Raw genomic sequence first — 26062 nt, 5'->3', positions numbered from 1 at the left:
TTGCCCATTTCTGGCTGCTCCCCTCGCAGGGACATTGGGTGTCTCTTGGCATTGGTAGGTCAGTATAAACCCCTAACAAGGCTTCCCTTTTGGGGGCTGCCTTCAGTCATTCTGAGGCACCGTGAAGCCACAGAGCAGGGCTCATCACTTGGTTCACACAGGGCATGTCATTCATTCACACAAGCACACCATATAGTGAAGTAAAAGGACAAACGTATAATGAGAAAGCAGAGAGGCTAGAGCTCTTGAGCATTCTTACCTTGTCCTGAAGATTCAAGATGAGCCCCCAAGATGATAGCTCACAGTGAACGATGTTGGATTTGTGATGTCCAAAGAAGATTTAGCTTTGGGACCAGGGACCAGGCTTGATAACTCAAGAGCTTTTGTATAGCAGAGTTTTATTAAAGTATGAAAAGGGACAGAGAAAGCTTCTGACATAGACATCAGAAAGGGGACAGAGAGTGCCCCCTGGCACCAGTGTTTTTTATCTGTAATCCTCCAAGTGGTTCTGATGCATGCTCAAGTTTGAGAACCATTGCCCTATCCTACTAACATAGCTAACAAGGCCTATAAAAAGAATCAGTTCACTGTATCACTAAACTCGTAAGTTTTACATCATTGATTTTGATTTCTTCTCTCCAACTCTTTCTGTGTACATGTCTTCACTGTCCACTTGTGTCATTTCAGTTTCTAAGTGGCACATCTTTGGGCAAATATCTCAAAACATTTTTTTCTTGTCCTCAGTGACAAAGAAGACTGGCTGTTCATTACCACTAAGATTAAGTCAAATCATAACCTTATTTTTCTAACCTTTCATAATTTTATACATCCTCTAAGTTCAAATTATAACTAGAACCTGAGAAAAGGTTGAATGAAGAGCAAACAAAGTAATCATGTAACAGTTTTTTTCTGGTGCTCAACTAATTGAATATCTATATATCTATATCTAGGGCTTCCCTGGTAGCTCAGCTGGTAAATAATGTCTGCAATGTGGGAGACCTATATCTACCTTTCAAAGGAGACCAAAAAAAAAAAAAGAAAAGAAAACACTTTTGGGTGTTTTCCTTCAAATCTCATGCCAGATAAAGGATAAGGAGAACATGCCAAATCATTAGTCACAGAACAGACTCCCTCTTCATTTTCTCTTTTCATTTTCCTAGATATTAATAGGACAAATATTCTAGAACATCAAACTTAAATTCTTCTTCTATAGAAGATTAATTCAACTGTTGATAAAATTAATCCCATGAGATTCTTTTAAGAATTTACATTTTTAATCTACATAATGACAGCATGTTCTTTGCTATTCAGTAAAAACTCTTTATCTCCATTGGGGACAATAAGATGAGGAAAGATGAGGTTCTGGCAGTCTGGAAGAAGTTTCTTCATGACATAAAATTGAGATGAATCTACTGTGCTGTAGATTCCCTAAATGCTTTTGTGTTCTGTTTCAGTTCTATAGAAACTAAAAAAGTTAGGGCTTTGAGTAATTCTAGTCAGGACATGACTGAGGGACTTCACTTTCACTTTTCACTTTCATGCATTGGAGAAGGAAATGGCAACCCACTCCAGTATTCTTGCTTGGAGAATCACAGGGACGGCAGAGCCTGGTGGGCTGCTGTCTATGGGGTCGTGCAGAGTTGGACATGACTAAAGCGACTTAGCAGCAGCAGTAGCAGCAGTTGGTGTCAAGCTCCACTTCTCCCAGTTCACAATGGCTCATCTTTTCCTTGGGAATGAAGTCAAATAAACACCTACCTTGAATGAGGTTTTAATAATACTTAATGAGTATAATGAAAGCACATTCCATTAGGTGTTATGGAATATATAAATTAAACATTCCTGGACTTCATAGAAAGAAGACTTTCATCTCATAAATACTATCTATTTCCCCTCAACTTTTTATTCATTCCTTCTCTAGTTGCATCTTGAAACAGACTTTCAACACATTTCAGGCCTGGATTACTATCTGTTTCTCCAACTGCCATCAGTCAGCCCATAGGTTAACTTTCTTTCAAAATTCCTTTGCCATTTCCTATCATATTATATCAAAACTCTTCTGCCTAGCTTTAAGGCTATCATTTGGCTCATCCTTCCCAACCAACTTTATTTTATACTATTTCCCAAACAGCAAGTCTTCTTCCCCTAGGTTAACTGTGAAATTCATTTTCTTTTTCTTAGGGAAAAGCTGAAGAAACAAGGGAAAGAAAAAAAAAAAAAAAAGAAAGAAAAGAATGTTACTGAAATCTGTAATAGCAAAACTTTATTTATAATTGCTTTTAAGGAATATTTTTAGTGCATGCTGAGAAAACAGTAATATTCCAAACATATAGGTTACTATCTGATGAGGAATATAAGATGATGTTGGAAAAGGCTTTGGCATACACAACAACTGAAACCAGGTTATTAGAACACTTACACTATTAGAACATTGTTATCAGAACACTTACATATCACCTACTTTTATGTCACACCACATTCATAGACAGTTTATCTTCTAACTTCTTACTGGCTATTTGAGTAAATAGCGTTCAAGGTTATACATTAAGACTGGGGAGTAGGGAAGAAATGCAGAAGTGATAAGCATCACAACATTTCACAGCCTATATATACTAATACAACATTAAGAAATAGTATTCCAATTTTTTTCCTGAAACAGCATTTGGCAAAGTTTTAGCGCATGAGAAGACACTGCTTTGGCCCATCCACTCTTTCCAGCTTTTCAAAGTGTTTCCTGGCATTGCGAATATTGATCAGAGTAGCTGCAGAAGCTGAGGATGGGGTAGGGAAGATATCCAACACAGTTAGTACAAATAGCCAAAGGAATATACTACTAATAAAAAAGAAAAAAAACGAAAGAGAGCCAAATCCCTCAATTTATGTCACAGAGAACCTATGTCCGAAGTTAACCAGAGTTTAATTTTTCTGAGTAAAAGATTTGTTTATATTCTAAACATAATATTTAAAAAAATTTTTTTCAAACTCGTTTAGTTTGGAGCTAGTAGTAAAACATTATCTTCTGCTATATTATAATATTATCATAAGATAGATAATTTAAGAGATAATTTAAATTTCTGGGATTTCCTAGAAATATTGCTAGAACCTTTATTTTAATAGTTGTGATTGATATAAATATTATGGCATGGAGGCACCAAATATCTCTCTCTATGACCCTAACACAAATATGGGAGTACGGTACTTAGAAATATACAATGACATATAAAATGGTTCAACAATGAAAAGCTCAGAGCTTAGAGTGACTAGTCCTTTAAAAATATACCCCATGTCGAGCCAAGTCATACATTTGAGTTTGTTTTCTTTAAAATCCCCAGGTTTAGTAATTTGATTTCTGAAACTCCGATGAAGAAAAATATAATACCCTAGAGTTTAAATTATTTCTAAGCTTCAAAATATACATCAATTAAATAAAAATTATTTACCATTAGACAGAATGTGATCCAGTGGAGAAGGGAATGGCAAATCACTTCAGTATTCTTGCCTTGAGAACCCCATGAACAGTATGAAAAGGCAAAATGATAGGACACTGAAAGAGGAACTCCCCAGGTCAGTAGGCGCCCAATATGCTCCTGGAGACCAGTGGAGAAATAACTCCAGAAAGAATGAAGGGATGGAGCCAAAGCAAAAACAATACCCAGTTGTGGATGTGACTGCTGATAGAAGCCAGGTCCGATGCTGTAAAGAGCAATATTGCATAGGAACCTGGAATGTTAGGTCCATGAATCAAGGCAAGTTGGAAGTGGTCAAACAGGAGATGGCAAGAATGAACGTCAACATTCTAGGAATCAGCAAACTAAAATGGACTGGAATGGGTGAATTTAACTCAGATGACCATTATATCTACTACTGTGGGCAGGAATCCCTTAGAAGAAATGGAGTAGCCATCATGGTCAACAAGAGAGACCAAAATGCAGTACTTGGATGCAATCTCAAAAACGACAGAATGATCTCTGTTCATTTCCAAGGCAAACCATTCAATATCACAGTAATCTAAGCCTATGCCCCAACCAGTAATGCTGAAGAAGCTGAAGTTGAACGGTTCTATGAAGACCTACAAGACCTTTTAGAACTAACACCCAAAAAAGATGTCCTTTTCATTATGGGGGACAGGAATGCAAAAGGAGGAAGTCAAAAAAACACCTGGAGTAACGGGCAAATTTGTCCTTGGAGTACGGAATGAAACAAGGCAAAGGCTAAGAGATTTTTGCCAAGAGAATGCACTAGTCACAGCAAACACCCTCTTCCAACAACACAAGAGAAGACTCTACACATAGACATCACCAGATGGTCAACACCAAAGTGAGATTGATTATATTCTTTGCAGCCAAAGATGGAGAAGCTCTATACAGTCAGCAAAAACAAGACCAGGAGCTGACTGTGGCTCAGATCATGAACTCCTTATTGCCAAATTCAGACTAAAATTGAAGAAAGTAGGGAAAACCACTAGACCATTAAGGTATGATCTAAATCAAATCCCTTATGATTATACAGTGGAAGTGAGAAATGGATTTAAGGGGGTAGATCTGACAGGGTGCCTGATGAACCATGGACGGAAGTTCATGACATTGTACAGGAGACAGGGATCAAGACCATCCCCATGGAAAAGAAATGCAAAAAAGCAAAATGGCTGTCTGGGGAGGCCTTACAAATAGCTGTGAAAAGAAGAGAAGCGAAAAGCAAAGGAGAAAAGGAAAGATATAAGCATCTGAATGCAGAGTTCCAAAGAGTAGCAAGAAGAGATAAGAAAGCCTTCCTCAGTGATCAATGCAAGGAAATAGAGACAAATAACAGAATGGGAAAGACTAGACATCTCTTCAAGAAAATCAGAGATACCAAGGGAACATTTCATGCAAAGATGGGCTCGATAAAGAACAGAAATGGTATGGACCTAACAGAAGCAGAAAATTATTAAGAAGAGGTGGCAAGAATACACAGAAGAACTGTACAAAAAAGATCTTCATGACCCAGATAATCACAATGATGTGATCACTCATCACTCACCTAGAGCCAGACATCCTGGAATGTGAAGTCAAGTGGGCCTTAGAAAGCATCACTACGAACAAAGCTAGTGCAGGTGATGGAATTCCAGGTGAGCTATTTCAAATCCTGAAAGATGATGCTGTGAAAGTGCTGCACTCAATATGCCAGCAAATTTGGAAAACTCAGCAGTGGCCACAGGACTAGAAAAGGTCAGTTTTCATTCCAATCCCAAAGAAAGGCAATGCCAAAGAATGTTCAAATTACTGCACAATTGCACTCATCTTACACACTAGTAAAGTAATGCTCAAAATTCTCCAAGCCAGGCTTCATCAATACGTGAACTGTGAACTTTCAGATGTTCAAGCTGGTTTTAGAAAAGGCAGGGAAACCAGAGATCAAATTGCCAATATCTGCTGGATCATTGAAAAAGCAAGAGAGTTCCAGAAAAACATCTATTTCTGCTTTATTGACTATGCCAAGGCCTTTGACTGTGTGGATCACAATAAACTGTGGAAAATTCTGAAAGATGGGAATACCAGACCACCTGACCTGCCTCTTGAGAAACCTGTATGCAGATCACAAAGCAACAGTTAGAACTGGACATTGAACAGGCTAGTTCCAAATAGGAAAAGGAGTACATCAAGGCTGGATATTGTCACCCTGCTTATTTAACTTATATGCAGAGTACATCACAAGAAATGCTTGGCTGGAAGAAACACAAGCTGGAATCAAGATGCCAGGAGAAATATCAATAACCTCAGGTATGCAGATGACACCACCCTTATGGCAGTAAGTGAAGAGGAACTAAAAAGCCTCTTAATGAAAGTGAAAGAGGAGAGTGAAAAAGTTGGCTTAAAGCCCAACATTCAGAAAACTAAGATTGTGGCATCTGGTCCCATCACTTCATGGCAAATAGATGGGGAAACAGTGTCAGACTTTATTTTTTGTGGTTCCAAAATCACTGCAGATGGTGATTGCAGCCAGGAAATTAAAAGACGCTTACTCCTTGGAAGGAAAGTTATGACCAACCTAGATAGCATATTCAAAAGCAGAGACATTACTTTGCCAGCAAAGGTCCGTCTAGTCAAGGCTATGGTTTTTCAGTGGTCATGTATGGATGTGAGAGTTGGACTGTGAAGAAAGCTGAGCCCCGAAGAATTGATGCTTTTGAACTGTGGTGTTGGATAAGACTCTTGAGAGTCCCTTGGACTGCAAGGAGATCCAACCAGTTCATTCTAAAGGAGATCAGTCCTGGGTGTTCATTAGAAGAACTGATGCTGAAGCTGAAACTCCAATACTTTGGCCACCCCCTGCGAAGAGTTGAATCATTGGAAAAGACCCTGATGCTGGGAGGGATTGGGGGCACGAGGAGAAGGGGACGACTAGGATGAGATGGCTGCATGGCATCTCTGACTCGATGGACACGAATTTGAGTGAACTCCGGGAGTTGGTGATGGACAGAGAGGTTTGGAGTGCTGCGATTCATGGGGTTGCAAAGAGTCGCACACAACTGAGCAACTGAACTGAACTGATTTACCATTAGTACTAATTTATTTTCATTGTGGTAAAATACACATAAAATGAAATTTACCATTTTAACCATTGTTAAATGTATAGGTCAGTGGCACTAAGTACATTCACAGGGTTGTGCGCTATAAAATAGTTTTTCAGTATCTTCAATAATGTACAACTTCTAAAGCAATTAGTTTAAAGAATATGTGGCTTTGAATCCATGTCAGCTAAGTTTAAACTTACGAATGGAAGGATCAGACATCACGACCATCACATAAGTGTTGGATGTAAAAATGTCAATGAAAGCAGCAAAGTTAGAGTTCCTGACTTCCATGCTCTGGAAAGATGCAGCTAGCTTGCTATAGGAGAAAGGGGAAAAGTGAGTAAAGGACATAAAATAATAGTAATATCAGACATTCTTATCTTTCATGTTAACATTTGCATACCATTATATCTCAATCTACCACCTCATTAAGACAGTTAATCACTAATCTCACTTTGTTTTCCAAGGAAACTCTAATGCCAAATTTAACATGTCTTGGAAAGTGGCCTTGACAGAAAGCGGATTAGGACTTGACAGTGACTGTGAAGTGAAGTGAAAAGTGGGCTTAGACATTGTTTCATGTTGCCAAAGATCTCTCTAATATTTAAGTTTATTCAGTTGAAATTTTCCTACCATTGAGATTAACAACTATACCTTTTGAATATTAGTTATGTTGAAATTCTAGAAATGACCCCATTTCTTTGAAAACAAAAATAGCAATAATATTTATATGCAATTTTCAATTTCTTCTTTAAAAATGTTGGCATAAACATACCAGAAAGTTTCAAAGTGTGCTATGGCATTAAAGGGATTACTTACACTTATTCTATTGTCTGCGTATCAAAGTTTTACTACAATAAGAATTTTTATTATTAAAACTTTACTAGATTATGATGTTCAGCCATTCCTACTTCCTACATTCACAATGCTAAGATTCAAACTAGATTTAAACAAAGCTGAGGCAATGTGATCAGACATTTTTAGATGCTCTTCTTTGTACCATTGCTGAAATCAGTACCACACCATTTTTATTATTGTAGTTTTATAGTAAATCTTGGTATTTGATAAGGTAAACCCTCCTTCTTTCTTTTCAAAACTCTCTTGGACATCGTCTGTTTACTTCTTCCCAAATAGTAAAAAACATCTTGAAAGGGTACTCAGCTTAGATATTTTTCATATGCTTCTTCTGCATCAGTTGAGTTTGCATTAAAGAATATTGTCTTTCACTTTAGTCAAGAAGTTTAGAGTTGAGTTTTTGTCTTGTTTTAAAATTTTGTTTATTTATTTTGGCTGTGTTGGGTCTTCATTGCTGCACAGGCTTTTCTATAGTTAGGGGAGTGGGGGCTATTCTCTAGTTGCAGTGCATGGGCTTCTAATTGTGGTGGCCTCTCGTTGTGGAGTACAGGTTTAGTTGCTCTGCAGCCTGTGGGATCTTCCCAGATGAGGGATCGAATCCACATCTCCTGCATTGGCAGGCAGATTCTTTATCACTGAGTCACCAGGGAAGCCCAAGATTTGTTTTTAATATAAGGGACTACGCTGAATAGAGAAGTGGAGTCTACTAAAGGTATTTGAACCTCTCAAATATGACAATTTTTTCCTGAGATAAATATTGAATACATCACACAAGATCTCTTACCTGCAGCTCAGCTTAAATTGCTTAATAATGTTGCTGATTTTCTCGAATCTGTGGGCATCACGCTGTTCTTTACACTGATAGTGAGAAATCACCTACAAAAAAGAGCAATGCCCTTTCAATCCATGCAGCATTGTCATATCACCCTCTACTACTCCTCAAGCCATTACATCTGTCAGTCTCTTGGTTACCCTGATTTTCAGGGTAGAGTTGGCAACTGGTTTTACTGTTTTCATTACTCTGTCCCACATTCTATCAGTATTTTGCATAAATTCAACATCCCTAAGGATGACCCATCCAGTAATGTTTGGTTATAATTTTATTAGAACATTTAAGTATTATCTATTTTGGTTCACTGCTAGCCTTTCTCACTTACTTTAAATATTCATCTTATTTCAATATTTCACAGAATAGTTGTTGATTCAAAAAAAGTACAAATCAAAAAGGAAAAATAAATAAAAATTCTTAGCTGTTCTTGAGGTATACTTAATGTACTTAATTTTAACGAAGGCTATAACCAAGTGATTTTTGGTATTATATTTTAAAATCTTAACTGATTGATTCTAACCTCTGAGGATGTACTATTTATAAATGAAAAATGAACCTATTCATGATGCACACCAATGCCAGCTGAAAATGCATCCCCTAACACTTTCAGATTAATAAAACCACAAAAGTAGTCCCACAGGCTGATGTTAAGTTTCTAGTAGGAAGCAAAACTGAGTCATTTGCTAGAAGAATATTCACAGGGCAATTCCCTGAAACTATCTGAAATTTCAAAAACATAATTCCTAGACCAATGGTGGAATAGGTTCCTGTTGCTTGACTTCAAGCATCTCAGTGAAAATAGTCAAAGCACCTAAACACAGTCCTCAAAAGAAACCAAAAGCCACTTGTTATTGTTGGTGAAAAACAGAGTTCATATTAAATTAACCCCTATGATCATATGTGGTAGATGTGGCAGGAAAATACCACTAAGGAGGATTCTATCATGCCATGTGTATCAAGACAGACAGAAAAGCTCACTTGCTTGCTGCTATTCACACTAGTGGGAAAGACAGAACTCAGGATAATGAACTTCCCAGCAAGTAACCCCTGCCTATGGGATGAGGCAGAAGACCCTGGTTAGGTCTCGTTGCCTCAGCTGTACCAGTTAGCAGGAAGAATGAATGCCAAGTATGCTGCCATTAAAAACAATGTTTCTACAAAGTTAAGAGGAAAAACTGCACCTGCATTCTCTGCCCTCTGTTGGCTATAATAGGAAAAGAAACCAGTGTTTGACAGTTTGTCAGCTATATGCTAAACTTTGTACTAGGATTTAATGTTATCATGTCCTATTTTAAACCACACAAAAATTATGATATAGATATTATATCTATTTTATAAAAGGGGAGCCAAACTCAGATTAAAATATGTGTCTATCATATATATGTTGTTTACAAGAGACCCACTTCAGATCTAGGGACACAAAGAGACTAATAGTAAGGGGGTGTAAAAATATATTCCATGCAACTGAAATCAAAAGAAAGCTGGAATAGCAATACTCATATCAGACAAAATAGACTTTAAAATAAAGACTGTTATAATAGACAAAGGAGGACACTACAAAATGATCAAGGGGTCACTCCAAGAAGAAGACATAACAATTGTAAATATATATGCACCCAACATAGGAGCACCTTAATATATAAGGCAAATACTAACAGCCATAAAAGAGAAAGTGACAGTAACACAAAAATATTAGGGGACTTTTAACACAACAATTTCATTAAGGACAGATCATCCAGACAGAAAAATCAGTACGGAAATGCAGGCCTGAAACAACACATTAGACCAGATGAACTTCAGTTCAGTTCAGTCGCTTGTCTGACTCTTTGTGACCCCATGAATCCCAGCATGCAAGGCTTCTCTGTCCATCACCAACTCCCGGAGTTCACTTAAACTCATGTCCATCGAGTCGGTGATGCCATCCAGCCATCTCATCCTCTATCGTCCCGTTTTCCTCTTGCCTCCAATCCCTCCCAGTGTCAGAGTCTTTTCCAATGAGTCAACTCTTTGCATGAGGTGGCCAAAGTATGGGAGTTTCAGCTTTAGCATCATTCCTTCCTAAGAACACCCAGGACTGATCTCCTTTAGAATGGATTGGTTGGATCTCCTTGCAGTCCAAGGGACTCTCAAGAGTCTTGCTCAACACCACAGTTTAAAAGCATCAATTCTTCAGCGCTCAGCTTTCTTCACAGTCCAACTCTCACATCCATACATGACCACTGGGAAAACCATAGCCTCGACTAGACAGACTTTTGTTGGCAAAGTAATGTCTCTGCTTTTCAATATGCTATCTAGGTTTGTTATAACTTTTCTTCCAAGAAGTAAGTGCCTTTTAATTTCATGGCTGCAGTCACCATCTGCAGTGATTTTGGAGCCCAAAAAAATAAAGTCTGACACTGTTTCCACAGTTTCCCCATCTATTTCCCATGAAGTTATGGGACCAGATGCCATGATCTTAGTTTTCTGAATGTTGAGCTTTAAGCCAACTTTTTCACTCTCCTCTTTCACTTTCATTAAGAGGCTTTTTAGTTGCTCTTCACTTTCTGCGATGAGGGTGGTGTCATCTGCATCCCTGAGGTTATTGATATTTCTCCCAGCAATCTTGATTCCAGCTTGTGCTTCCTCCAGTCCAGCATTTCTCATGATGTACTCTCATGATGCATAGAAGTTAAATAAGCAGGGTGACAATATACAGCCTTGATGTACTCCTTTTCCTATTTGGAACCAGTCTGTTGTTTCATGTCCAGTTCTAACTGTTGCTTCCTGACCTGTAAACAGATTTCTCAAGAGGCAGGTAAGGTGGTCTGGTATTCCCATCTCTTTCAGAATTCTCCACAGTTTATTGTGATCCACACAGTCAAAGGCTTTAGTATAGTCAATAAAGCAGAAATAGATGTTTTTCTGGAACTCTCTTGCTTTTTTGATGATCCAGCAGATGTTGGCAATTTGATCTCTGGTTCCTCTGCCTTTTCTAAAACCAGCTTGAACATGGTTCACGTATTGATGAAGCCTGGCTTGGAGAATTTTGAGCAGTACTTTACTAGCGTGTGAGATGAGTGCAATTGTGTGGTAGTTTGAGCATTCCTTGCTTTGCCTTTCTTTGGGATTGGAATGAAAACAACAAACCTTTTCCAGTCTTGTGGCCACTGCTGAGTTTTCCAAATATGCTGGCAAATTGAGTGCAGCACATTCACAGCATCATCCTTCAGGATTTGAAATAGCTCAACTGGAATTCCATCACCTCCACTAGCTTTGTTCGTAGTGATGCTTTCTAAGGCCCACTTGACTTCACATTCCAGGATGTCTGGTTATAGGTGAGTTATCACTCCATCGTGATTATCTGGGTCGTGAAGATCTTTTTTGTACAGTTCTTCTGTGTCTTCTTGCCACCTCTTCTTAATATCTTCTGCTTCTGTTAGGTCCATACCATTTCTGTCCTTTATCGAGCCCATCTTTGCATGAAATGTTCACTTGGTATCTCTAATTTTCTTGAAGAGATGTCTAGTCTTTCCCATTCTGTTGTTTTCCTCTATTTCCTTGCATTGATCGCTGATGAAGGCTCTCTTATCTCTTCTTGCTATTCTTTGTAACTCTGCATTAAGATGCTTATATCTTTCCTTTTCTCCTTTGCTTTTTGCTTCTCTTCTTTTCACAGCTATTTGTAAGGCCTCCCCAGACAGCCATTTTGCTTTTTTGCATTTCTTTTCCATGGGGATGGTCTTGATCCCTGTCTCCTGTACATTGTCACGGACCTCAGTCCATAGTTCATCAGGCACTCTATCTATCAGATCTAGTCCCTTAAATCTACTTCTCACTTCCCCTGTACAAAGGATTTGATTTAGGTCATATCTGAATGGTCTAGTGGTTTTCCCTTCCTTTTTAAATTTTAGTCTGAATTTGGCAATAAGGAGTTCATGATCTGAGCCACAGTCAGCTCCCAGTCTTGTTTTGGCTAACTGTATAGAACTTCTCCATCTTTGGCTGCAAAGAATATAATCAATCTGATTTCTGTGTTGACCATCTGGTGATGTCCATGTGTAGAGTCTTCTCTTGTGTTGTTGGAAGAAGGTGTTTGCTATGATCAGTGTGTTCTCTTGGCAAAACTCTCTTAGCCTTTGCCCTGCTTCATTCTGTACTCCAAAGCCAAATTTGCCTGTTACTCCAGGTGTTTCTTGACTTCCTACTTTTGCATTCCAATTCCCTTAACTGGTATTTATAGATCTTTCCTTCCAAAAGCAGCAGAATACACATTCTTCCCAAGTGCACATGGAACATTCTCCAGAACTGATCACATACTGGCCCACAAAGTGAGCCCCACCTGGTAAATTTAATAAAATTGAAGTCATATCAAGCATCTTTTCCCATACAACACTATGAGGTTAGAAATCAATTACAAGAAAAGAAAACTATAAAAAACACAAATACATGGATGCTAAATAATATGCTACTAAACAACCAATGAATCACCGAAGAAATCAAAGAGGAAATAAAGAATACCTAGAGATAAATGAAAATGAAAGCATGATGATTCAAAACCTATGGGACACAATAAAAGCAGCTTTAAGAGGGAAGCTTATAGCAATATAGTCTTTTCTAGGAAACAAGAAAAATCTCAAATAAACAACCTAACCTTAAAGCAACTAGAGAAGAAGAATAAAACCCAAAGTTTAATAGAAGGAAAGAAATCATAAAGATAGAACAGAAATAAATGAAATAGAGATGAAGAAAACAATAGAAAAGATCAATGAAACTAAAAGCTGGACCTTTGAAAATATAAATAAACTTGATAAACCATTAGTGAGACTCATCAAGAAAAAAAGAGGAGAGGATTCAAATAAAATTAGACATGAAAAAGGAAAAGTTACATACAGCTGATACCACAGAAATTAAAATAATTGTAAGAGACTACTACAAGCAAATATATGCCAATAAAATGGAAAATCTGGAAGAAATGGACATGTTTCAGTACAACGTTCCAAGATTGAACTAGGAAGAAATAGAAAATATAAACAGACCAATCACAAGTAATGAAATTAAAACTGTGATTAAAAATCTTCCTACAAACAAAAGTCCAGGACCGGATGGTTTCACAGGTGATTTATATCAAACATTTAGAGAAGAGCTGACACCTATCACTCTCAAACTCTTCCAAAAAATCACAGAGGGTGGAATATTCCCAAACTCCTCCTACAAGGCCACCATCACCCTGATACCAAAACCAGACAAAGATATCACAAAAAAAGAAAATTACAGGCCAATAACACTGATGAACACAGAAGCAAAACTCCTCAACAAATATTCTTTCAAGCTGGGAGTTTATTTGATTTCGTTCCCTAAGGAAAAGATGAGCCATTGTGAACTGGGAGAAATGGAGGTTGACAACACTAACTAGAACTACTCAAAGCCCTAACTTTTTCAGTTTCCACAGAACTGAAATAGAACACAAAAGCATTTAGGGTATCTACAGCATAGTAGACTCATCTCAATTTTCTTTTCTCTGTGTCATAAAGAAACTTCTTCCAGACTGCTAGAACCTCACTTTTCCTCATCTTACAGTCCGCAATAGCAAGTTTTTACTGAGTAGCAAAAAACAAAGACACAGATCTAAGAAATCAAACATGACACAAACAAATAGAAAGATATACCATGTTCTTGGATTGGAAAATGAATATTGTCACAATTACCATATTCCTCAAGGCAATCTACAAATTCAACACAATCCCTATCATATTATCAATGGCATTTTTTCATAGAACCAGAATAAAAAGTCTTAAAATTTGTATGGAGAAACAAAATTCCCTGAATATCCAAAGCAATCTTGAGTAAGAAAAACTGAGCTGTAGGAATCAGGCTCCTTGACTTCAGACTATACGACAAAGCTACAGTAAATGAAACAGTATGGCACTGGCATGAAAGTAGACCTATAGATTAATGGAATAGACTAGAAAGCTCAGATGTAAATCCACAACCTATGATCAATTAATCTACAACAAAGGAGGCAAGACTATATAATGAAGAAAAGACAATCTCTTCAACAAATGGTGCTGGAAAAACCAGATAGCTACATTTGAAAAATTAAATTAGAACATTCTTTAACACCATACACACAAAAACTCAAAATGGATTAACGACCTAAATGTTAGACTGGACAGTATAAGACTCTTGAGAGGAAAACATAGGCAGAACACTCTGACATAAATTGCATCAATATCTTTTTCAATCCATCTCCTAGACTAATAGAAATTGAGAGGAAAACATAGGCAGAACACTCTGACATAAATTGCATCAATATCTTTTTCAATCCATCTCCTAGACTAATAGAAATTAAACACAAACAAATGGGATTTAATTAAACTGAAAAGCCTTGCACAGTAAAGGAAACCATAAAGAAAGCAAAAAGACAACTCACAAAATGGGAGAAAATATTTGTAAACTATGCAGCTGACAAGGGATTAATCTCCAGGCTTACAAACAGCTCATGTGGTTCTCAATATCAAAAAACAAACAACACATTAAAAAAGTGGGCAGACCTAAATAGATATTTCTCCAAAGACATACAGATAGCCAAGAGGCACATGAAAAAATGCTCAATATCACTAATTATTAGAGAAATGCAAATCAAAACTATAAACGAGATGTCACCTCAAACCAGTCAGAATGGCCATCATGAAGTCTACAAACAATAAATGCTGAAGAGGGTGTGGAGAAAAGGGAACTCTCCTACACTGTTGGTGGGAATTTAAGTTGGTACAGCCACTAGGGAAAACAGTGTGGAGGTTCTTTAAAAAACTAAAGCATGGTTGTCATATGATCCAGCAATACCACTCCTTGGCATATATCTCAATAAAAGTATAATTCAAAAATATACATGCATCCCTATGCTCACAGGAGCACTATTCACAATAGCTAAGACATGGAAACAGCCTAAATGTCCACTGACAGTGAATAGATCAAGATGTGGTACATAAATATAATTGAATATTCAGTTCAGTTCATTTCAGTCACTCAGTCACGTCCTACTCTTTGCAACCCCATGAATCGCAGCACACCAGGCCTCCCTGTCCATCACCAACTCCCAGAGTTCACTCAAACTCACATCCATCCAGTTGGTGATGCCATCCAGCCATCTCATCCTCTGTCGTCCCCTTTTCCTCCTGCCCCCAATCCCTCCCAGCATCAAAGTCTTTTCCAATGAGTCAACTCTTCACATGAGGTAGCCAAAGTACTAGAATTTCAGTCCTTCCAATGAACACCCAGGACTGATCTCCTTTAGAATGGACTGGCTGGATCTCCTTGCAGTCCAAGGAATTCTCAAGAGTCTTCTCCAACACCACAGTTCAAAAGCATTAATTCTTCGGTGCTCAGCTTTCTTCACAGTCCAACTCTCACATCCATACATGACCACTGGAGAAACCATAGCCTTGACTAGACAGACCTTCGTTGGCAAAGTAATGTCTCTGGTTTTGAATATGCTATCAGCTTTCTTCACAGTTGAGTAACTGAATATTACTCAGCCATAAAAAAGAATGAAATAATGTCATTTGCAGCAACATGGATGGACCTAGGGATTATCATATTAAATGAATAAGTGAAGTAAGCCAGAAAGAGAAAGATAAATATCATATAATATCATTCATATATGGAATCTGAGAGAAATTATACAAATGAACTTGTTTGCAAGATAGAGACTCACAGACTTAGAGAAGGAACATGTGATTGCCAGGGTGGACAGGTGGGTGTAGGGATAGATTGGGAGTCTGGGATTGACACATAGATAGATGCTGCTATATGTTAGAATAGATGGCCAATGGGGACCTACTGTACAGCACAGGGAACTCTGCTCAATATTCTGTAATAACCTAAATGAAAAAAGAATTTAAAAAAAAGAATAGATCCATGTATATGTAAAAAAAGAAAAGAAATGTGTCTAAAATCACCAAGCTTTGGTAGAGCTCAGAAACAAATTTACTGTGAGCTACTCTTAGGGTTATATTTATGCAGCTGATCAGCGATTACTTATGCAGTTCTTGTGACATGTCAAATGAGTTTTTATTACTGTTATTAAACATTTTGCTTATAAATATAATATTGGGTTTTTCATACTCCCTCACAGCCATATACACAGTAGGAGATAATATTATTAAGTTGAATTTATAAGAAAAATAATGCCAACATACCTTTTTGCCCTTTCACCTCGCCATCTGAACTCTTATCTATGCCATTGAGTTGACCATTACATCTCTTCCATGTTAAAAGTTTTAAACTGTTTTGGAGAAAGGGGTGTGATGCAAGTTTTCTCAAAGGAAAATACCCATCATTTCATAATAGAAGTCAATGGGAAATAGGAATTATTTAAGGCAAATGGACAATTATTAACAAAATAATCTAAATTCTATAGTAACAAATACCTGCAAATGTCTAAGTGATACTAATTATTAAAGACCAACACATAAAAGAACTCCTTTCAAGTTACTTGCTGACAATACTACTTCATAAATAAAGCTATGTATGCTGAAGTAATGACAAGAAGGAAAATGAGTGTTTCTGACAGTGGCAACATATTCTCCATTGCTGAACAGAAGAAGGTGAGTGTGAAATACATCTGCACAGCAGAAAGTTCTTACCAGAAAAGTGGCTCTCTCAAATAGAAGTACTTCATCAGCCTCAATAATTTCAGCAAAATTCCTTAGGTTCATTTCCAGCTGCTGGACATTGGGGATCAGCTGATAAACAATGCTGGACCAAGCCTAACAGAACAGAAGCACAGTGCAATATTACTAACTGGTAAACAGGCCCAGATCTTTGCAAATGAGTAAGTATACTATGGGCTTCCCTGGTGGAAGTATACTATAATATATAGAAAGGAGAATATAGTGATAATTGAGTCCTCAACAAATTCTAGTAACAAATATAACACAAATGACGTGAGAAAATGAAACTAATATTTATTTTTGTTGTTCAGTTAGATTTTTAAAAGTTTCAAACACTTATGAAATGCTTCTTTCCACTGATAGTTAAAAATCAACAAATACTTTAGTTCCATCATATTGCCTTAGGGAAAGCTGAAAACTCTGATTTATTGGGCTAAAGAACTTCTAATCCAGTCATTCAAATAGATATCTAAGACCAATAGTGTAGATTGCTCTTAAGATCAGAACCTAATATTTACATACATCCAAGAATCAATTTAGTGTAAACACCAGAGCCACATAGAAAAATGGCCCCTCCCCTCAATGGAATAACATACAAGAGAAATTACAAGAGAAAATAGTGGCTTTATTTGAAAAGGCTTATTGTCAGCTGTATAAATTATTGATCTAATCAAATTAAAAGTGGTCCACTGTGTGTTTGCCTAAAACTGATTTCATCCAGAGGAGTATGACTATAATAGGAATTTAAATTAATCATACCCTCCCTCTATTTTCTTAAGGCTCTTTTATTTGAATTTTCATTATAATATTCCTTTCAATTTCATTCCAATTTGTCTGGTAGAGTGTATAATCTTCTCTCCCCTACTAGAGCACAGGAACCTGGTCTTAGTTATTTGTGTGTCCAACAGTATCAAGCAGATATGCAATGAGTGCTTGTAGAATAAACTTTAATAAATATAAAAATTTATGTCAGCTCTATGTAACATTTATGTAAGAGATGTAAGAGCCATGTTTCTGTTCCAATTAGTTTTATTACTTAGGCATGGGGGTTCAGGTTCCAAGTTCCCAGGTCGGTGTTAATGTCACTGCTGAATTTACCTTGGAGAAGGCACCAAAGCTAACCACAGCAGAGACATTGTCACTCACAGCAGTGTTGTGATTAGCCAATTGTCTTTGGTCGTGTTATGTATTGCCATCCTTCACACCGCAGTTGGTTCTTATCAGTGCGTCATGTCCATCCTTATTCACGGTTACCTGTTCTATGGGAATAAGGCTTTGAGAGAAATTCGGCCCAAATTAATCTAGAACAGTATTTCCTAGACAGGTATCTCAAAATGATCTGTTATTAGAGTGAGGCTGGGTCAACATAATATTGGGAAAAATTAATTAGTTAAAAAAATAAATCAGTGGTTATGTTTTAAAGTCCAACTGTTTTTCTCCTTGGCAAATCAGGTTTCTGTGCTTTTGGTTGAAGATACTTGTCAAATGCAGTTGATACTGAGGCTGTAGCTATGAGTCACTGAAAAGGATGCTTTCCTACCCAGACTTGTCAATGAACACCAGAAACAGTCTGAAGGAAAGGTCTGACCACAGAAGACCCAAAAGAAGCCAGTCTTTCAAATCACTAAATCACTGGGAGAAAGCAGGATAAGGAGCCTATGTGCCAATGAGGTAATTTCAACTTCATCCATAACACAGCTATTATTGTAACCTTTACAACTACTATAAGCAGTGTGGTATCCATTCCAGCAATAGGAACAATTTCTTTGGTTGAAAGAATGCTAGTCTTTAATTTTGCATGAAAGTTGCAGCTACATGTCTCATTCTAAGACTCCCTTCTCCAATTACTCCCCTAAATACTGTTCTTCTATTGCCATCCAAACTTAGACAGACTAGCTTATATCCTGTAGAGGTACCTGAATATTAGATACAGTTCCAATCAGCATTGAGACCAAAACAGGTCAAAATGGATGATGGCCAGTGAAACCTCTACTGTCATGAAGATCTGCATCAAATTAATCAGGACCAAACTGGGCTAATTCAGTGTGATCTGGTAGGTATGTCGACCCAACCTAAAATCAAAACCAAAATCTCTTAAGGTTAAGTTGAATATTTTTCAATGTATTGTAGATAATTTCTTCTTTTAGTTCAACACATCTAGATTGCTATGAAAGGGTCTAAAATCTTTTAGTTTTGATAATACCTTTCTAGTTTTTTTTTCATGCTCTTTAAACTCAGGGAAACATACACACCTTATAGAGAGTTTCATCCCAGATAGATGTCCGGAAGCAAGAGCATTCCAATGGGCGAGACAAACGCCTCAGATCTTCTTCTCGCTCTTTAAAAATCTGAAGTAAAAATACCAATATACTGATCAGCATACAACAGCTATCTTCTCTCACTGCAATCTGAGATGCAATATTTCAAAATATTTTAAACAGAGGTATTTCATTTTCCACCAGAGGAATTTTTAAATGTGTATCTTGCTTTACAGACTAGGATGGCAGAGATGATTTCAGGTCAGGTCTAAAAAGTGCAACAGCTACTAGAATTCTTCAGGACTGTGCTGCTTATTCTGAGTACTCACTGAGAGTACTATGTTGGAAAATAAAATTCACCATATAGAGAAATCTTAATAAAGGATACCTAACATTCCAAATCACCCAATCTGAGTCACTTTTAAGATAACCATACCAATATCAAGATTTTATCAATCAAAATACTTAAACTTGTATAGATATGTTTCTCTCTCATACACACATGCATATATTCATACATATTATTTCTATACAGCCTGTATTTATTTGGCTACATAGATATAACAACTCATTACACACAAATCAAATAAATACAGCCTGTATTTATTTGGCTACATAGATATAACAACTCATTACACACAAATCTATCTATCTATATATATATAGACACACACACACCCATATGCACATGGAAAAACATCAATTTATACAAATATAAATACATACACAGATATTTTCCAGAGCTTGCATGAGTGTATGTTCAACATTGTGATGGATAATTTTATATAACCAATTTGACTAGGCCATAGGATTCAAACATTTGGTTAAACATCAATTTAGATGTTGCTATGAAGATATTTTTAATGAGATTAATATTTAAATCAATAGACTTTTAGTAAAGCAGATCCCCCTTCAAAATATGAGTAGGCTTTATATAATTGGTTGAAGGCCTTAAGAGAAAAAGACTCCTGTTTCCCAGGAAGAGGGAATTCTGCCTTCCAGACTGCCTTCTGACCCAAGCTTCAACACTGACTCTTTCCTGGGTTATCAGCCTGCCTGTAGATATCAGACTTGCCAGCCTCTGCAATCATATGAGTCAATTCCTTAAAATTAATTCATTCTCTCTCTTATTCTCACATACTTCTTATTTGTTCTCTTTCTCTGAGGAACCTGAGTAATACACACACATATAAGGAAACACTTTATTTTGCTTGAAATTGCTATTCACAGAACACCCTAGCCATTTTACTCTAAAACTTCCAAGTTTGACTCTTTAATGAAAGAGTATACTTCTGTTAATTAAACTTAAAATCCCACAAAGAACATTAATGTATCTTTGGGGATATTTACATAAGCATTTAGAAAACATTAAGTTGATCACTAAAAATTATAAGTACTTAAAAAATCCATTGGAATGCTCTAGGATTTTCTGTGGTAAATTGGGCCAGGGAAACAAAACAGAAAACCCTAAACTAACAAACCCTCACAATCTCAAGGCCAAGCTACATACAGAATTTTCAGCTGAATTAAGAAAAAATTAATACTTAGTGAGAGGGAAAAGGAATTAGAAAGGATAGACACTCCAAAGTCCTTTACAGAGTCAAATACTGAACTGTCAAGTTGTTTCTAAAAGCCTGGAAGTTAACCCAGAAACAACAAAACGTACGCAAATACTGGAACACTGAAGGCAATCATATAACTAATTATGGAAAAAAGTATTCTTGACCACAGTTATTATCAAAAAAATTCTTAAGCTAAAGGGGATCCTTAGACTCCTAGGTTCCAACCCTAGGAGGAACCTAGGAGTTCCTAGGAACTGTATTCCTAGAGGAACTGTATTCTTCTATATCACCAGTATATTTTGAAACTGCTTTCCTCAACTTTATTTATTCTTGGAAATAGATAATCTTCACTTTCAGCTTAGACTTTAAAATCCAATCTTCTCATTTTATATTGAGCAAACTAAAGCTGAACTGTATTTGTGACTTGCCAGTCCTGGGGTCTCATAGCTAGCTAGGAGTTTGCCCTTTCTACTGTGTCTTTTCTGGTTTAATCTTTGTGTACTAATCCCCATGGTAGAAAAGAAGATAAATATACCATATCAGTGCAATTATGAGGTCTTGGAATTGTGCCTAACACTGTGTAATTGGCATTTGAATTGGTGCATACCAGTTTCCAAGGTCAATCTAGAGACAGTTGTGACCTTTCTTCATCTCAACCCTGGTGGGTCTTCTAGCCTTGACAATAACTGTCTGTTCTGAAGGACAGTAAAACAAGGGCAGCAAATATATTTTAAAAATATATAAAGCTGCTTAGTGATATCATGTGGTTAGGATCCTTTCCTAAATTTGAACATCATTTGCTAAATAAACATTATCTTTCCCTTACCAGAGAAGGTGTGTTTGTGTTTTTAAAAACAGATGTCAACTTTATTTTGAAAGCCTATACTGAGAATTTTTTTCCCTAAAAATGAATGGTACAAATTTCCCTATATCTCTACAAAAGAAGTTTACAAAGCACATCAATCATTTAGTGCATCACCCTTTCTACTTACCAGGTCTCGTTGATCCTCCTGTACCAGATCCATTTTGTGCACCAAGCAAAAGATTTTGGCATCTGGAGAATTCTGCAGAATGGCCTCCAGGCATGATTGGTAATAGTGCATGTCCTTTTCCAGTTCGCGGCTTTCCACATCAAAGACATAAATCAAAACCTCCACATTTCGGAATATGTTGTCTCGTTGGCTAGTAAAATAATTTTCCATGAAGGTGTCCTGTCTAGGGGGTAAAAGAAAATCTAGGTAGTAAGCAAATATCACTTAATCACTCCTATTTATGATCTATTTTTGTTGGCTTAATCAATGTGAAAGATAATGCTAACATTTCAAATTAAAAGGCAAATGATAATAAACCAGGATGGGCTCACTTTCTTACTTATTAGGCCACACCTTGTACCACATTTTGCCCCTCTCCTTGTGTTCCAAATATATTTGACCTTCTGATAGTTCTAGAGACCCATGGTCTATCCACTATGCTATTCAGTCTGTCTCACATGTCTCATACTTTTACACCTAATTAATGGCTACTTTTTCCACTGGATTTCAGTATAATCCATACTTCCTCACAGAAACCATCCCTGCCCTCACTGACTTGGACAAATCCAGTCACCACAGACCCTTATACCAACACATTGGTCTTATTTGTAACACTCACCACAAGTGTGATATTACACATATTTGTGTGAGTTTTTAATTAAAGACATTCAATTCCCTAGACAGCAGGCTCCATGAAAGGAGGAACTATGGCCATTACTACTTGACATTGTTTCCCAGCTTTTAGCACAGAGCTTAGCACAGAACAACTAACACAGAGTAGTTGTTCAATGAATATTTACTGAATGAATAACTAGTTACACACTCTAAACTATATGAAAATGGCTCCAAGTTAATTTTTTAGTAGATTTTGCTCTTTGCTTCTTAGGCTATATACAGCTTTCCAAGAAATTCTCAATTACCAGCTACTAGAAGAAAACAGTAGTGTTTTGTCCTGAACAAACAAACAAAAAAAAAATCAAGGAGTAGTATCAACAACATGGTAGAATGAAAAGCTACCTTTGTCTCTCCCCTTTTATCTACAACCAGTAAAACATTCACAACTCAGCAAAGGTGTTTTTGCCAACACACCAGGATGCTAGAGAATTCCACACACCCACACCTCTAAAGGTGGATGGACTGGAATAGATAAAGGAGGCAGGACCTAAGGAACAGTAAAAGTATTACCTGCAATTCTGATTCTCTAATCAGGGCAGCTAAGCCCACAGACCCATATAACCTGGCAGCAGCAGGGTAGGCAGCGCACACAACTCCAGCCTCCTGGCTGCAGTGACACCCATGACCACAAGTAACTATACAGTAGCAGGAATGGGGGTGGGGGCCCTGTGTCTCCAGCCACTGAGGTTCCTAAGTCTCCAGCCCCCTGTTCTTCCCCAGTAGCAGCAGAGCCTATGAACCTTAGAAAACCAGATAGGGAAGAGGTACTGGTATGAACTTGGCTCCCCCTACCCCTTCCCCCTGCAGTGGCAGAGCCTATGACTCAGAGGATACTGGAAGCAAGGGAAGAACCACCATCCAGGTACACCATGAAGCTTCTGCCAGTTCAACAGGCAGAAGCAAGGTGCCAATGAGCCTGAAAACACAAGAAGTGATAATGAGCACAAGAGCAGGGGGCACACTTCTGACAGAGATAGCTCAGGTAAGATAAACCAAAGACTTATACTAAAGGGCCACCTATGGAAAAAGAAAAGACCTCTAATTTCTAACCGGTTCCATATCACATGCTCTGTCAGAAGAAGCATCAGGAAGAACCACAGTAACACTGCACCACAAAAAGAAAATGACAATTCTCCAGAAATCAAACATAAAGTCAAAGAATAATGTGATCTAACTGATAGAGAATTTAAAATAGCTATCATGAAGAAACTCAACAAGCTACAAAAACTCAGAAAGGCACCTCAATGAGCTTAGGAATAAAACTAATAAACAGAAATGCTTTACCAAAAAGATTGAAACTTTAAGAAAGAACTAAAATTCTGGAGCTGAAAACTCATAATAAATGAGATGAAGAATGCATTAAAAAGCACTGGAAATGAAGCAGACCATATGAAAGAGAGAATTAGCAAATATGAAGATAGAAATCTAAGATGCAAAACAAAGAGGAAATTCTATAAGAGCTATCTGACTCTTTTAGTAGGGCAACATTAGGATAGTGGACATCCCAGAGGGAGAAGGGAGCAGAGTTTACAAAAGCTGAGGGAGTTTATCAACACTAGAGCTGCCTTACGAGAGATGCTGAACAGAGTTCTTATACCAGAAACAAAAAGACAAAAGTACACAAAACTTGGCATAAATAAAGTGATAAATGGGTTTCCTCGATGGCTCAGTGGTAAAGAATCCACTTGCAATGCAGAAGATGTGGGTTTGATCTGCGGGTCAGGAAGATCCCCCGAAGAAGGAAATGGCAACCCACTCCAGGATTTTTGCCTAAAAAATCTCATGGACAGAGGAGCCTGGAGGGCTACAGTCCAAAAGGTTATAAAGAGTTGAACACAACTCAGCATGAGCATGAGAAGGTGACAGAATCAGAAAATTGCAACTGTCAGAACAGGTTTTTAAATGCTTTATTATAGCATAAAGGTTAAAAGGGGAGAAAATGCAAAAAAAATAACTATAGCTACTTTAATTTGGTAACAAACTCACAATATAAAAAGGGGAAGTTTGAGACAACAAAAACACAAAAGAGAAAGAGGAAAACCATGTAGTTAAATGAAGATAAGATGCCATTAACAGAAAAAGGACTATTTATCTATGTGATATTTGATATACAGTTCATGGTAATTGCAAGACATTAATCTACAATGGAGACACAAAACGTACAAAAAGAGGAAACTGAGGAAAATATCAGAAAACTACCAACCAAAAATGGCAGACAGAAACACAAGGAAAATAAACAATAAAAATATAGAGCAAGTAGAAAACAAAAGATAAAATGGCAGTACTAAGTCCTCATCCATCAATAATAACCCAAAATGTAAGTGAACTGAATTCATATGAAAAGACACAGAGCAGCTGGATGGGTTATAAAGTAAGACCCATATTAAAAAATCAGAAACAAAAGATACCATAAAAATACAAAGGATGAGAATAACAAAAGATACCACAGAAATACAAAGGATTGTAAGAGAATATTCCAACAAATTGGACAACCTAGAAAAAAATGGACAAAATCTTAGAATCATAAAATCTTCTAAGACTGAACCATGAAGAAATAAGACAATTCGAACAGGCTGACCACTAGTACAGACATTGAAATAGTAATTAAAAAACTACCGAAAAACAAAAGCCCAGGACCAGATGGCTTCAGATGAATTTCATCAAACATTCAAGGAAGATTTAATAACTAGCCTTCTCAAACTACTCCAATAAATTGAAGAGAAGGGAACACTTCCTAACTCATTTTATGAAGCCAATATCACCCTAATACCAAGTCAGACAAAGCCAACACACACAAAAGGAAAATTACCAGCCAGTATCTCTGATGCACATAGATGCAAAAATAGTCAACAAAATAACAGCAAACCAAATACAATACATTTAAAGGATCATGCACCATGATCAGTGGGATTTACTCTAGGGATACATGGATGTTTCAACACCTGCAAATCAATCCATGTGATATACTACATTAATAAAATGAAGTATATAAATCATATGATTACTTCAGTAACTGCAGAGAAAACATTTGACAAAATTCAACATAAATTTATTATAAAACTCATTAAAGTAGGTATAAAAGGAATGTACATCAACATAATAAAGGCTGTATATGATAAACCCACAGCTAACATCATACTCATTGGTGAAAAACTGAAAGCTTTTCTCTAAAATCTGGAACAAGACAAGAATGCCCACCATCAACATAGTACTGGAAATCCTAGCCAGAGCAATTAGGCAAGAAAAGGAAATAAAAGATATCTAAATTGGAAAGGAAGAAGTAAAACTGATTTGTAGATGACATGATTTTGTATAAAATCCTAAAGTCTCCACCAAAAAAAAAAAAATAAACAAATACAGTAAAGTTGAAGGATACAAAATCAATATACAAAAACCTGTTGTGTTTCTATACACTAATAATGAGATAGAGAGATTAAGTAAACAATCCCATTTATAACTATGACAAAAAGAATAAGATATCTAGAAGTAAATTTAACCAAGGAGGTAAAAGAACTATACCTTGAAATCTATAAATTGCTGATAAAAAAGAACTGAAGAAACAAATAAATGGGAAGATATTGTGTGCTCTTGGATTAGAAAAATATTGTTAAAATGTGTCTATAATGCAAGGCAATATACAAAATGAAT

The 26062-nt window shown here is 36.9% G+C and overlaps 1 protein-coding gene across 3 annotated transcripts in view; it reads right to left on the bottom strand.

Annotated features, from left to right (window-relative positions):
• Window positions 1–2246: 2246 nt before the first annotated feature.
• Window positions 2247–26062, bottom strand: part of RRAGB (Ras related GTP binding B) — a 41190-nt gene continuing 17374 nt past the window's right edge. For 2 of the 3 annotated variants that reach the window (XM_070784542.1, XM_070784543.1), the window contains 6 exons: window positions 21701–21923; window positions 19141–19236; window positions 16862–16984; window positions 8193–8284; window positions 6754–6869; window positions 2247–2771 (listed from right to left, as the gene is read on the bottom strand). In XM_070784542.1, coding sequence (XP_070640643.1) covers window positions 2674–2771; window positions 6754–6869; window positions 8193–8284; window positions 16862–16984; window positions 19141–19236; window positions 21701–21923 — 748 coding nt within the window. In that variant the 3' untranslated portion in view covers window positions 2247–2673. The remainder of the gene's footprint in view (window positions 2772–6753; window positions 6870–8192; window positions 8285–16861; window positions 16985–19140; window positions 19237–21700; window positions 21924–26062) is intronic. The other variant, XM_070784544.1, reaches the window with a different exon arrangement.

The sequence above is a fragment of the Bos indicus genome, chromosome X (genome assembly GCF_029378745.1).
Source record: "Bos indicus isolate NIAB-ARS_2022 breed Sahiwal x Tharparkar chromosome X, NIAB-ARS_B.indTharparkar_mat_pri_1.0, whole genome shotgun sequence".
NCBI classification, from domain to species: Eukaryota; Metazoa; Chordata; class Mammalia; order Artiodactyla; family Bovidae; genus Bos; species Bos indicus.
Note: the sequence above shows the minus strand (reverse complement) of the source record. Positions and strands in the feature narration are given on the sequence as shown.